Source organism: Phyllosticta citribraziliensis (assembly GCF_038025025.1).
Source record: "Phyllosticta citribraziliensis strain CPC 17464 chromosome Unknown J3D65scaffold_7, whole genome shotgun sequence".
NCBI lineage: Eukaryota > Fungi > Ascomycota > Dothideomycetes > Botryosphaeriales > Phyllostictaceae > Phyllosticta > Phyllosticta citribraziliensis.
In genome coordinates this window covers 941,005-952,557 of record NW_027117344.1, presented here as the reverse complement: position 1 = coordinate 952,557, position 11,553 = coordinate 941,005, and the positions used below count along the sequence as shown (strand labels likewise).

At 54.9% G+C, this 11,553-nt stretch overlaps 5 protein-coding genes across 5 annotated transcripts; 2 read left to right on the top strand and 3 right to left on the bottom strand.

Annotated features, from left to right (window-relative positions):
- Positions 1-109: 109 nt before the first annotated feature.
- J3D65DRAFT_627284 (uncharacterized protein) lies at positions 110-2,558 on the top strand. The gene is made up of 4 exons (XM_066800527.1): positions 110-299; positions 350-1,414; positions 1,615-1,723; positions 2,033-2,558. Exons 1-4 carry the CDS (start codon positions 186-188, stop codon positions 2,089-2,091), a joined length of 1,347 nt encoding a protein of 448 aa, XP_066654479.1. The 5' UTR covers positions 110-185; the 3' UTR covers positions 2,092-2,558.
- J3D65DRAFT_627278 (pterin-4-alpha-carbinolamine dehydratase) lies at positions 2,456-3,395 on the bottom strand. Its single transcript, XM_066800526.1, has 3 exons — positions 2,975-3,395; positions 2,819-2,881; positions 2,456-2,718 (listed from the first exon to the last, which is right to left on the bottom strand). Exons 1-3 carry the CDS (start codon positions 3,287-3,289, stop codon positions 2,554-2,556), a joined length of 543 nt encoding a protein of 180 aa, XP_066654478.1. The 5' UTR covers positions 3,290-3,395; the 3' UTR covers positions 2,456-2,553.
- A 331-nt stretch (positions 3,396-3,726) lies between these two features.
- Positions 3,727-6,061, bottom strand: J3D65DRAFT_627274 (FAD binding domain-containing protein). Its single transcript, XM_066800525.1, has 2 exons — positions 5,111-6,061; positions 3,727-5,065 (listed from the first exon to the last, which is right to left on the bottom strand). Exons 1-2 carry the CDS (start codon positions 5,741-5,743, stop codon positions 3,806-3,808), a joined length of 1,893 nt encoding a protein of 630 aa, XP_066654477.1. The 5' UTR covers positions 5,744-6,061; the 3' UTR covers positions 3,727-3,805.
- A 217-nt stretch (positions 6,062-6,278) lies between these two features.
- On the top strand, positions 6,279-8,473 carry J3D65DRAFT_401314 (cytochrome P450). Its single transcript, XM_066795927.1, has 4 exons — positions 6,279-7,854; positions 7,903-7,928; positions 7,975-8,048; positions 8,131-8,473. The coding sequence occupies exons 1-4, from the start codon at positions 6,513-6,515 to the stop codon at positions 8,186-8,188; spliced, it is 1,500 nt and encodes a 499-aa protein (XP_066654476.1). The 5' UTR covers positions 6,279-6,512; the 3' UTR covers positions 8,189-8,473.
- J3D65DRAFT_401685 (uncharacterized protein) lies at positions 8,114-10,079 on the bottom strand. Its single transcript, XM_066795930.1, has 4 exons — positions 9,852-10,079; positions 9,615-9,742; positions 9,084-9,251; positions 8,114-8,949 (listed from the first exon to the last, which is right to left on the bottom strand). The coding sequence occupies exons 1-4, from the start codon at positions 9,925-9,927 to the stop codon at positions 8,347-8,349; spliced, it is 975 nt and encodes a 324-aa protein (XP_066654475.1). The 5' UTR covers positions 9,928-10,079; the 3' UTR covers positions 8,114-8,346.
- Between the last annotated feature and the right edge of the window lie 1,474 nt (positions 10,080-11,553).

The window sequence follows — 11,553 nt, the reverse complement described above, 5'->3', positions numbered from 1 at the left end:
ACTAGCATCGTTATCGTTTACCTCGCCCGGGTTGCATCATGGACCTCGGCCTAGGCGGAGGTCAAGCGACCAGGATTCCTCCCGCGCTTGTTTCTACTTCACAACCACCACTTTCTCCACGCTCACTTTGTTTCGCTGCCTGAGATACCCAACCTGCATTCTTCATCTTGTCATCTTTTCTCACGATGTCCGACGCCCTTTGCGGTCCGTCGAATGCGCTCCAAAACTTCCAGAAGCACAGCTCTGTAGATCGGACTCTACAGCAAGACCGACTCGTCTCTCGACCGTCGCCGTCGCAGGTGTGGCGCACAACCCGACTTCTCTGCCTTCGCTGCTGACGCTTCTCCAGAATTTCCGATCGAACTCTGCGCAAAATGCCGGAATCTTGGATCCCGAGTTTGAAGCCTTTCAAGCGGGTCGACCGCAAGAGGGCATGCATTTGCCTCCGCACAGCATCCCGCAGCCGAATCTCACAGGCCCCGCTGGGCTTCCTGACTGGGCCGCCGATTTCCAACGACTTCATGTCTCCTCCCCGCCTCCACCCATGATTTCCCAGCAAAATCGCTTCCACCCTCAAGCTTCAAGCCACAATCACACGACGTCATGGAGCAACGACTTTCTCCGGCAACAACCGCAGGCCCCAGCTTCGAGGCAGATATCGCATGCTCCAAGTACTTCCATGTACACAGGCGCGCCGACGCTGGGATGGGGAAATGGATCACTACAACAACACCAACCATTCATGTCGGCGCAAGGAAGCCTGAACTCGCCTGCACCTGGCCAACAGCACGATCCCTTCGCTCAGACGGCGCAGCATGACGCGGCGTTCGAAAAGGCATTCGAACAAGCACACGCTGATATGCTAAATGCTGAAGAAGCACAGAGGGCACCTGAGCAAACTGGATCGTCACACGAGAGCCAAGACTTGGGAGCAAGAGACGCACTAGAAAGAGCGCAGACAGAGGAGCAAGCCGCACTTGGAGGGTTTCGTTCGTCTGAGACTATAGACTTTGGGATTGGCGAAGTCTTGGACCGAGCTTCAGCAGACACCGTGGAAGATCACGACGCGCTTCTACAAAGCGAGGCCCAGAGAAATGCTGACGGAGCTTTGAAATCCCTCAGCTCGTCTAATATCAACGAGCAATATCGACTCGAGACTGATTTGCTGGAGGCCAGGGAGCTGGAGGTAGCTGGGGAGTTGGAGGCTATGCAAACGCATGCAAGAGAGGATGCCCAGCAGGAGCAACAACACGTGCCAAACCAGGAGGACGAAGAGCTAGCACGGACAGCGGGCCAGCTTCTTGACAGCGTATCGCACGATACAAGCGAAAAGTTCCAGCAAAGCAACTTCCTGGCCCTCATGCGGAAACTCCGGGACTACGAGGTGCGGGTCGATGGCGACAAGGTGGTAGAAGTCAGTACAGCTCCAAGCCCTTCTCTCATCCCGCCCTTTGCGTTCGACGGCTACGTGGAGTGGATGAAAGAGCAGGCTAAGCAGTTGTTGTCGGTGCGGCACCACCACCACAACCACCACTACACGCCGACGTCGGATGTGACGTGCAAGGTTTTTGGATGCTCCCTTGAACACCATGGCTGATTCCTTTTTCTCGACAGACGAACAACCCGCGGATACCTGATAGCCAGCAGGACCTCGACATTGGCCGTGACGACGCCAAAACCATGACGGGCGCCTTGCAGGCAGACGCCGACGACCACGACATGGGTGAGTCACGGGCTTAGTTCTCGTTCGTGTCTGCCCACCTATTTCCACCCTCCATCTAGTCCACGGTATGAGTCCCTGCGTGATGGCGGTGCGCTTCCTGCTGCTTGCTCAGACGCAGCATCGTGGCGGAGCGCTCGCCTCACCAGGCGTGATGAGGAAGTGATGAAGGGGGTGCCCAAGCCCCCCAAAATTTCTACCACATTTCCAGATTTCATCTCCATCATATCCGTCTCTGGGGCAGATAATAATCAGCAGGGTGCTCTGGGCCCGCCCGTCACTGGGGGACGCGACGCACCACCCACGCCTCAGCAGACATATCCGTTGCCAAAATGTACTCGGGCGCGGGAGGCGTTTGCCTAGCACCTTGACTCGCAAAATACACCCATCTAGCTCCTCAACCCTCCCTCTAGATCTTTTCCTCCAAGAAAAACAAAAAGCGACCCAAAAGAAAAAGAGAGCGTGAAGCTGACGACGAGGCTCTCGGTCGCTGTCGAAGAAAAAGTGAAAAGCCGTCGACGTCATGCGTACGATGACTTTTACCCCCTTTCACCACCGCCGCTTCTGCCGGACGTCGATTCGCGCCGGTCGTACGTCAATGGCTGCTTCTTTCGGAGGGATGGCCAGTTGATGTAGTTGTGGGAAAAGGGGGGGAAGGAAGGAAGGAAAGACGGCTTGGTGGGGATTGCACTTGCGAAAGGACCTGATTTAGCTGAGGAGTTGGTCGTTGTTTTTGCCGTGGTCAAGTTGGATGCGGGAAAACACGTCGTTCGGGATAGACAGCCAAGCAGCAACTGAAGAATAAGCTGCACACTATGAATCCATCCATTTGATCAAGAAGTAGAAGCTTTGCCTGTTCGACAATTCATGCCCTGGCCCTTATCAATGGTGCCAATCTCCGCCGCCTGCTCGTCGCAATACCGCGCCATGTCGACGTCCTTGGACGAGAGACCGCGCGGCACGTGGGTTGTCCAGTGCACGTCGACGGTGGAGGGTTTCTTTTCGCATCAGTTTGATTGCTGATAAGATTTCGTATGTTGCCACATCCACTCAGATAGCAGGAGAGGTGGTGAAGGTGTTAGATAGGTGCAGACTTACAATGGTCATGGTAGCATGGTGGCTTCTAGATTTACTCCTCACGCCGATTATGTTCAGAAAGTCCTACATAGCGCAACCCGAAAGTCAGGACACCTCGGACAGACAACGCAGAGCCATGCGGCCTACAGGCGGATCAGAGCATAACAAAACACATACCAAAGCCTTAGTATACGTCTTGAAATCAAACGTCTTGCGCAGCCCCATCTCCTCCTGATCCAACTCCCACCCGCGCTCCTGCACGAGCTGCTGCGTCTGCTGCGTCAACAGGCTCTCGTCGGAGCCTGGCGCGAATTTGGGCGCCATCTGGATGCTGCTGCTGCGGTATGCGCGGCGCGATTGGCTGCTGGCGCTGAAGAAGTTGGGGCCCCCGCGACTGCCGGGACACGGAGTTGGAGCTGCGCGCGGTGCGAGCGGAATCAAGCGCTTTACGCACAGCGAGGGCGGCCCTGCGGAACGGACGAAGGATGTCATCAACAGGGGCTATAGAAGAGCGTTTGGTGTCGAGTGATTGTGTTTGTCTGTGCTGAAGCGGCATGGATGATAGAGCGATGGATGACGTAAGGCATGCTGCGTGAGGTGCTTGGGTGCTGTTTTTCGGTGGTGCCACAACCATCCAAATCTTTCTTCCGCCCTACCTACTAGCGAATGTCTCCAACTTTATCCATGTTTTCAGCAGAATCGAAGACGGGTTTGCCGAAGAAGAAGAAATGCCAGCTGATTTCACAGGCTGAGACGCACACAGCTGGCTTCCGACAAAATTTTCTCTGCAAATGAAGAAGCAGCGGCGATGATGGCTTATCGCGAATTCTCCAGCTGCGAAGAGGTCTCGCAACAAGAGCACGATGCGTATGACCATCACGTCCCGCTCTACATGAGCGTTCTCTCGACAGTCGCAACATCAACAAACAACTCGTTTGAAAGATTTACATTCCGCTAAAAACGCGCCAATATGCAACTGCTTCAACTCCCCCACGTCACGCTACAAATCTACAGCTGCGCCCTCTCGCCTCCAACCGGTTTATCCACAAAGGAGTCAAAGTACTCATTGAGGGCGTCGACAGTGCCCGATCCTTCCACCAGCTTGACAACCGCGCCAACATAGCCATCCGGCCGGACGACGACTACACCACCCGTCTCGTCGCTCAACCCCATCTTTGCATGAGCCGCCGCGATTGCGGTTGGCTCTCGCGCGTCTGTAATGTCGTCGGCAAACACCAAGTCCTTGTAGCGCGCCAGCAGGGCGGGCAGCAGCTCCAGGATTTCAATCTCGCTCCTTCGTGCCGCAAAGACGGTGGCAAAGGTGAAGAAGTGCGAGTGCGGGTTGTAGCGCTCGTGGTACGAGACCGAGTCCTTGTCCTTGCGCTCAAACACGGACAGGAAGCTGTTGCGTTTGTTGAGGGCGGCGGCGAAATCGGCCAGCGCTTCCTTTGTGCGCTGCGGTTTGCCGCCAAAGACGAAGATGCGGAACGAACCGTTGAGCGGAATCTGCTGCTCCAGGTGGACCACATTTGCGTCGACAACGCGAGTTACGGTCGCGTTATGGAGGATGCGACCTGTGCGAAGCTTCGTGCCGTTTTGGTATGAGAGGAACAGCGGCGAGCGCGCTGGGTGTGAGCTTGACCAGTTGAAGATGTTGGAGTTGTACGCAACGCCGTATCCCGAAGTGAACTCACACGACTCCTTGAAGGTCTTGACGAACTCGTTCTCTTCGGCACTGTGGCCCTTTGCCTGCGCGCTGGCAGCGCCGACCTCGTGGCTCGAGGGGATGCGCGATGAAAAGAGCTTGGCATATTTGGAATCAAAGTTGAGGAGATTCTCCGCAATAAGGCGGCGCTCGGATTCGTACGTCTTCAAAGTATCCCGCTTTGCAACGCCGGACTCGACATAGTGAATCTTCCAGGCCAAGTTGGCCGCATCGAGGAAAGCCGTATTCATTCCCTGGCCAGCTTTGGGACTGTGCGTATGGCAGCAATCGCCGCCCATGAAGACTCGCTCGTCGAGTGTGTAGCGATCTGCAAGGCCCTGGCCGATTGGATAGACGGAGTACCACTCGACTCGATCCCACTTGATGTTGTAGGGCGTCATGATCTTCCTGGCCGCATTCTGGACGTCCTCTTCGCTCGCGGTTTTCCGTGGATTCCAGTCCGGATCTGTCGACGAAGCAATCTGAATGTACAGGCGGACCATGTTGTCTTCTCGAGGAATGACCATGATTGATCCAGCATCGGAGTGGATGGTGCATTTCATCTGCACAGGTCAGCCCCGCTACGAAGATTTCGAGGAGACTATTACCTTGATGTCCGGGAAATCAGTCTGGACAACGCCGTCCATCACGCCCCATACGTGCGCGATTGGATCCTTGTGCCGGATTTCCACGCCTAGCTGATTTCGGATAAAACTTCTTGCACCTTCTCCGCTGAAGAGATATTTTGCTCGCACGTCTTCCTTTGCTCCACCATCGACGTGGGCTATGCTGACAGAAACCGGGTACTCTGGATCTTTACCGTCATTTTCAAAAGCGGTGATGGTCCATGGTCTTTGGATCTGGCCGCCATTCTTCTCAATGTCTTCAATGAACGCTCGCTCGATCAACCCTTGGTGCAGCAGCGTCGTGAAAGGGTACCGAGCGTCGATGAAGTCGGGACAACTTGCCCACGTCCCAGTTCTGAGGATACCATTCGCGCCGGGATCCCAAAATGCGACTTCGTAGACCTTTGCCGGGTCATGGGACATTATCTTGCGCTTGAGCCCCATGTTTCGGAGCAGGTCCAGTGAGCGAGGCTGAATGCCGTCGGCACGCCCTGTGGGCGTCGGCTCTGGCCGGTTGTCTATGTGCTTGATCTTGTAGCCCCATCGCTGGAGTTGGCATCCGAGCATCAGTCCAACGGGACCAGCGCCGACGATGACAATGTCGTACTTTTCCATCTTGGGCTATCCGTAGGGGAGGGGGGAAGGAGGACGGCGGAGGAGTATAGGAACAGACAGGCGTTAGGGGAAAAGGCTTAATATGCGATATTTGGACTATCTCACGGCAACTGGAAAAGGCAGATGGAGGGCAGCAGGCGGACGTGATGAGGCCGTCATAGCGAAGGAAGCTCGGCAAAGTGGCGCAGGTAGGGGTACAAAAATCGGCCATTGACGCTGTAGCAAACGATGGACCCGAAACGGTAGCCGCGAACGAGTTGTGGGAGAATGGTGCGGGGAGCAAGGGGCGCACAGGCGTCATACGGGTCCTCCGGATTCTGGAGTCGGCATGTCAGCCATAGCGGAATGCGGACACGGCAACTCGACCACCACTCCAGCCACAACACCCATCTTCATCGGGCTGCGTCTCGTCCCGTCGGCCAATCACACTCGCCTTGTTTCGCCATGCATCAGCCACAGGTCAACCTACCAAGCACTACCTCGGCCACCGAACGTCGTCCATTGCAGCGAATCCACCGAACCCACACCCCCCCAGCCTTTGTCATGGCCGTCAAATCCACAATCCGCCATTTCTCAGCAACCACTGGTCGATAGCGTCGAGCTACCCCAGATTTCTGCATAATCCCGGCGCTGTGGATATATCCGCACACGAGAAGCTTGCATGTCTTGACCCCTCACCTTAACGACCACATCTCGAACATGCCGAGACGTACACATTGGACACTGGCGCTCGTTCTTGAGAGTTGCGCATTCACAACCAACTCCAGACATGGCTCTCCTCTATGAATTGTACTGTTCAGTCGCAAACCACACGACCGTGGCTTTGCTTGTCGCCACTTTTGCATCGCTTGCAGCATGGGTTGTCTACCAGCGCCTCTTTTCCCCTCTTGCCAGCATCCCTGGCCCTTTCTGGGCTAGCATTTCGAGATACTGGATCACAAAGCACTCATGGACGGGCGACCTCCATCGGACAATGATAGCGCTCCACGCAAAACATGGCAGTCTTGTCCGAATAGGCCCAAACGAGGTCAGCGTTGCGGATCTCAACTCCATAAAGAAAATCTATGGCGCGGGGACCAAATTCCAAAAGAGCGATTGGTACAGCGTTTGGCAGGGTCGTCGCAAGTTTGATCTTTTCGCTGGCCGAGATGAAGGCATTCATGGCCAGCATCGCCGCCTTGTCGCCAGGGCTTACTCCATGGAAGCACTCAAGGACCTCGAGCCATATGTCAACGAATCGATTGGATTGTTCATGAGAAAAATGGAAGAGCGGCAGGGAAGAGCGGTGGACATGGGGAACTGGGTCCAACTGTTTGCCTTTGACATCATTGGCGAAATCACCTTTTCAAAAGCGTTTGGGTTCATGGAGGTGGGTGCCGACGACGGCTCGTTCCAAGCCATTGAAAACGCACTTCAATCCGCTTCGTGGGTCGGACAGGTGCCTTGGCTCTTCTGGCTCCACGACTATCTGCAGCCCGTGATTGGAAATCACCTGGCCTTGACTGCACGCAATGGATCTCTTCGACAATTTGCTCTGCGAGAAACCGAAGGCCGCAAAGACAGAGGAACAGACCGCAAGGATATTCTCAGCAAGCTCTTTACCGTCCACAAGGAGAAGCCCCTGCAGTTTGACTATAACGACCTTGTCTCCATGGCTTCGTCCAACATTTTCGCCGGAAGTGATACAACGGCCATCTCAACTCGCGCCATCATCTACTACGTACTCAAGAATCCGCAAGTAAAGCGCAAGCTCGTAGCCGAGATTGACGATTTTTACAGCCAGGGTAAAATCAGCGACCCTCTCACCCTTGCTGAAGCCGACAGCATGCCATACCTCCAAGCGGTCATGTACGAAGCACTGCGAATGCACCCTGCAGTTGGAATGAGTCTTCCCCGTGTCGTGCCTCCTGGAGGGACAGAGATCGATGGCACATATATTCCTGTTGGAACCATCGTTGGCGTCAACCCCTGGGTCGTCCACCGGAACGAGCAGGTCTACGGCCAAGATGTTGAAGCTTTCCGCCCTGAGAGATGGTTGGAGAAGAAGAGCGACGACATGCATCGCTTCTTTTTCGCCTTTGGGTCAGGAGCGAGGACTTGCATTGGACGAAGTAAATTGAGTGCAATCAGAACATGAGATTACAGCTGACAGATTTCAGACATTAGTTGGATGGAAATGTCCAAGGTACTTTTTTCCCCCTTTAATCGGATATTCCTCTGACACTTGGTAGTTGGTGCCGACACTCTTTATGCGCTACGATTTGCAGCTTGTGGACCCAGAAGCTGAGTGGACTGAGGACTGCCGGTAAGTCAAGCTGTCTCCATGAGACCAATCTGAAATCCGCTGTGTGTTTGGTCGGCCGACATGATACTGATCATCGCCACAGGTGGTTTGTCATTCAAAAAGGGGTTCACACAGTTTTGCGTCCCAGAAAGTCGGGATAGAGTTTGCGCAGGGCGTTTTTCCGATTGAAATGGCCGCATTTTCACATTACTGGCTCCTTCCCGCAAAGCATGATCGACCTGATCTGTATGAATTGGCAGGTATCGGGCGAATTTCATTCCTGAGATGGTGTCTGTAGGTCGACAATATCTGAGACATATCATGCAAGAATAAGATCATTGTCTCCTTCATAGTCAAGGAAAGCAGCTAAAGACGATTCTTTGCTTACGCGCCTCACCACCCAAAATTGCACGATACAACCCTTTGCCTCAAATGGCACCCACTTGGGCTCAAGATCAAAGTCTTTGTACTCAACCTCCCACTTAGACCCCGTCCGCTGTCCAATCTCATCCCACAACGCTCTCCATGTTTCTTCATTGTGACGAAACGCCGTTTTCCCACTCTTCCCGTCCTTGTGCGGAGACTTTTTCACATACTCATCGGGAAACCTGTTGCCGACGTGGCGACCGACCAGCAAGACCCCCGGCACAGGCCGCAGCACGCCGACGAGGCGCTGGCCGACTTCGAGCTGCTCGGCGCGCGTGAAGAGGTGGAAGTAGTAAGACGCGTGGATGATGTCGACGGAGCCGGCGATGCCAGCGGGCGGCGGCGCGGTGAGTGGGCTCGATGCGGCTGTCACGTCGGCGGCGATGAAGCGCACGCCGAGTCGAGATTCGTCTTTGAAGAGCGAGAAGCCGACTTGCCAGAAGTCGTCGGAGAGGTCGGTGGCGATGAGGTTGGCGGGCGGTGCGCCGTCGCTGACCTTGTTCTATGCGTCAGATGGCAATGGGTTGACAATGAGAACGAGCAGTCCACTTGAATACATCCCGATAGACTGCAGGAGAAGTGCTGCCAAGTCGAGCGGTTTCAAGTGTTCTGGTTGAGAGCCTCACTGACCAATTTGCGAAGATCCTGGCCAAAGGCGCAGCCAGCCTCGAGGTACATTTGGCCATTTTTGACGCGCTCGAGGACCTCGGAGTACGCGACGGAGCTGCTGATGCCGCAGTCGAGAAACTGCCATTTTCCGATGCACGGGTACGGCCAGATTTTCCACGCCTTGTCTCTCTGTGCAAGCGACATGTCATGTCAGCGTGCTGGTTTCCCTCTCTCGGCTCTTTCGGAAAATCGGACAGGTAGGACGAACAAAACAAAAAAGGACAGGAGAGAGATGATAAAGACGTGAGCGCCAAGCCCGACTCGAACAGACGCACAACCACATGCTCTTTTGGGGTAGAAAAAGTGGAAAGAACAAAAAAAGAGGAAGGGCGCTTGGGGGTGATGACTTTCCAAGTCCACCAACTCCAACTTGGAAAATCATCACGCCCAAGCGCCCCACCTCCGAAAAGATGGGCAATTCGTCAAGGTTATATGTTAACGCTCGGCAGTGTTGCTGTGCTGCTATGCTGCTGGCCGATGACGGCGACTCACCTGCTCCTTGACGTGCTTCAGAACGTCTTGCTCTGGGATTCCGCTGTGCTTGATCAGGATTTCGTATGCGTCGGTTTGCTTGAGGCGCTCTGAGTCTATGTCTTTTTCGTAGTAGTACGAAGGCGGCTCTGTTCCGACAACGTAACCCGTGTGTTAGAATTGTTTTCGGCTTGTTGCTCTTTGCTCGTTGTCGTGGTCTACTCTACGGCGGTGCAGAGTGGACTGGATCCGTCTTACCTTCAGAGTAGGCGCTCTCCAAGGTCAGAGGAGATGCCAAGGTGCTCGCATTCTCGTGGGCGTCCAGGTCTGCCATTTTTGCTTCCTCCTCTTGCGCAACGTCTTTTCCAACTCTGTCCGCCGTGAAGACCGGAGGTGTCTGTCAGGTGTAATTCACGTCTTCTTAAACGGCAGCGTTGGCAACCAAAGTTAAATAACCGGGCGACGACGAGCAGCGGAGCAAAATCAAAGGATAAAGAGACAGCCGGGAAGCGAAGTCCAGCCTACACAAATTCAGCACTATTTGAACATCGGACCCAAGGCAGACCCTATGTCCAAACCCCCCTTTAAATCCGACCGCGCCAGTCGGGAGCCGCGCTGCTGCTCCCGCTACGCGCTTGCATGTACATGGTGTGCCCTTGGGCGAGCGGCAGCGACGGCGTCCAAAATGCTCCGTGCCAACCGCACGACGCGGAAGCGCATCCGCCTGTGGTGATTCTTGCGCAACCTGTGCTGCAACGAGTATGGCGAGAAGGTGTCGTTTCCTGGTTCTGGCTGCCGTGAGCCGTCTCCCCGTCTGATTACATATGGATGGATTTCGTCTGGTGGTGGGTGCCGAGATCCGCTGTGCCGGGCTGCCGGCTTGGAAGAATGGATGAGATGTGTGTAAGTCGGATTTGGATAGCTGTGCGAAGACAGCTACCATACCTTGTCCTACCACGAAGAGACAGTTCCATGGCGTACGCAGCAAAAAATGCTTCTCAATCTTCTCAATTAGCCTTCATGACAGTCTGTCTAGTCTCGACACCTACCGTAGCCTCTCAATCGCAACAAGAGCGCGCCGACACAGCCGCAGATATACAGCTGCTGCTGTTGACAAAGAAAGGAAGGAGCCCCGACGCCCAAAGAGGCAACTGTCTTCGCGAGAGGAGCTAAGTAAGCTTAACCGGCGCCGCGGGTCGTGCGGAAAAGCTTAGCCGCTTGGGGCAGTAGGCAAGTTGGACGTTTCTGTGTATGGCGGGCGGGGCGTCACTGAAAACTGTTTGTGAAGTATAGCTTGAAGAGCTTCGCAGAGCCATAAGTGTTTGACTAGTGAAGGCGCGACTTGGTTCGCGGGTTTACACGTTGTATCTACAGTGTCTTTGGCATCCAACACCTATTTCATCCTCTCACGATGATGACTAGAAGAAACTGACAAGTAACCAAAGAGAAAGCCCCTTCCATCACCCAATGAAGGCTACACTGCCCATACGCACACACAAGTCCCGCAGCTCATACCGTCGGTCTTCCTCCCTGCTCGCCTCGCAACAACCCAAGCCAGACAAGACAGTGAGGGACAAACACAGAGACAAACACAGAGACAACCCCCGTTCCCCCGTGCCTCTCACCCACAAAACAACAGCGAAGCTCCTGGAAGCGACCTCTTCTAGCCGAAGCCAACCGCCACAACCGCCCGCGTCGCCCGCTTTTCCGCTGCTTGCCGCCGCCGCCACCACCGTCGCCTGCCGCCGCATTGCGTCGGCCGGTCAAGGCTTGCTTGCCGTACTGCTGACTGTGCGGTGAAGTGTGGTATTAGGAGAGAGGAAGCACCACAGCACGGCCAAGGTACACTGTGTGTGTATGTGCGCTCCGGGAAGGGGTCGCTTGGTGAGTAGGTGCATGTAGGTTGGGAGATCCCGGGGAGTGGTATGTGGTGTCGCGTGACTAGATTGATTGTGAGCAT

Excerpts from the sequence above, each read along its gene's own strand:
- J3D65DRAFT_627284 (XM_066800527.1), top strand. The coding sequence starts at position 186 with ATGTCCGACGCCCTTTGCGGTCCGTCGAATGCGCTCCAAAACTTCCAG. Across the intron at positions 300-349 it reads CTCGACCGTCGCCGTCGCAG|AATTTCCGATCGAACTCTGC; the intron begins GTGTGGCGCACA and ends ACGCTTCTCCAG. Across the intron at positions 1,724-2,032 it reads CGCCGACGACCACGACATGG|CAGACATATCCGTTGCCAAA; the intron begins GTGAGTCACGGG and ends CCCACGCCTCAG.
- J3D65DRAFT_627278 (XM_066800526.1), bottom strand. The coding sequence starts at position 3,289 with ATGACATCCTTCGTCCGTTCCGCAGGGCCGCCCTCGCTGTGCGTAAAG. Across the intron at positions 2,882-2,974 it reads AGACGTATACTAAGGCTTTG|GACTTTCTGAACATAATCGG; the intron begins GTATGTGTTTTG and ends TGCGCTATGTAG. Across the intron at positions 2,719-2,818 it reads ACCATGCTACCATGACCATT|AAACCCTCCACCGTCGACGT; the intron begins GTAAGTCTGCAC and ends TGATGCGAAAAG.
- J3D65DRAFT_627274 (XM_066800525.1), bottom strand. The coding sequence starts at position 5,743 with ATGGAAAAGTACGACATTGTCATCGTCGGCGCTGGTCCCGTTGGACTG. Across the intron at positions 5,066-5,110 it reads CTGATTTCCCGGACATCAAG|ATGAAATGCACCATCCACTC; the intron begins GTAATAGTCTCC and ends TGACCTGTGCAG.
- J3D65DRAFT_401314 (XM_066795927.1), top strand. The coding sequence starts at position 6,513 with ATGGCTCTCCTCTATGAATTGTACTGTTCAGTCGCAAACCACACGACC. Across the intron at positions 7,855-7,902 it reads GAGGACTTGCATTGGACGAA|ACATTAGTTGGATGGAAATG; the intron begins GTAAATTGAGTG and ends GACAGATTTCAG. Across the intron at positions 7,929-7,974 it reads GTTGGATGGAAATGTCCAAG|TTGGTGCCGACACTCTTTAT; the intron begins GTACTTTTTTCC and ends GACACTTGGTAG.
- J3D65DRAFT_401685 (XM_066795930.1), bottom strand. The coding sequence starts at position 9,927 with ATGGCAGACCTGGACGCCCACGAGAATGCGAGCACCTTGGCATCTCCT. Across the intron at positions 9,252-9,614 it reads TGAAGCACGTCAAGGAGCAG|AGAGACAAGGCGTGGAAAAT; the intron begins GTGAGTCGCCGT and ends TCGCTTGCACAG. Across the intron at positions 8,950-9,083 it reads GCCAGGATCTTCGCAAATTG|GTCAGCGACGGCGCACCGCC; the intron begins GTCAGTGAGGCT and ends GCATAGAACAAG.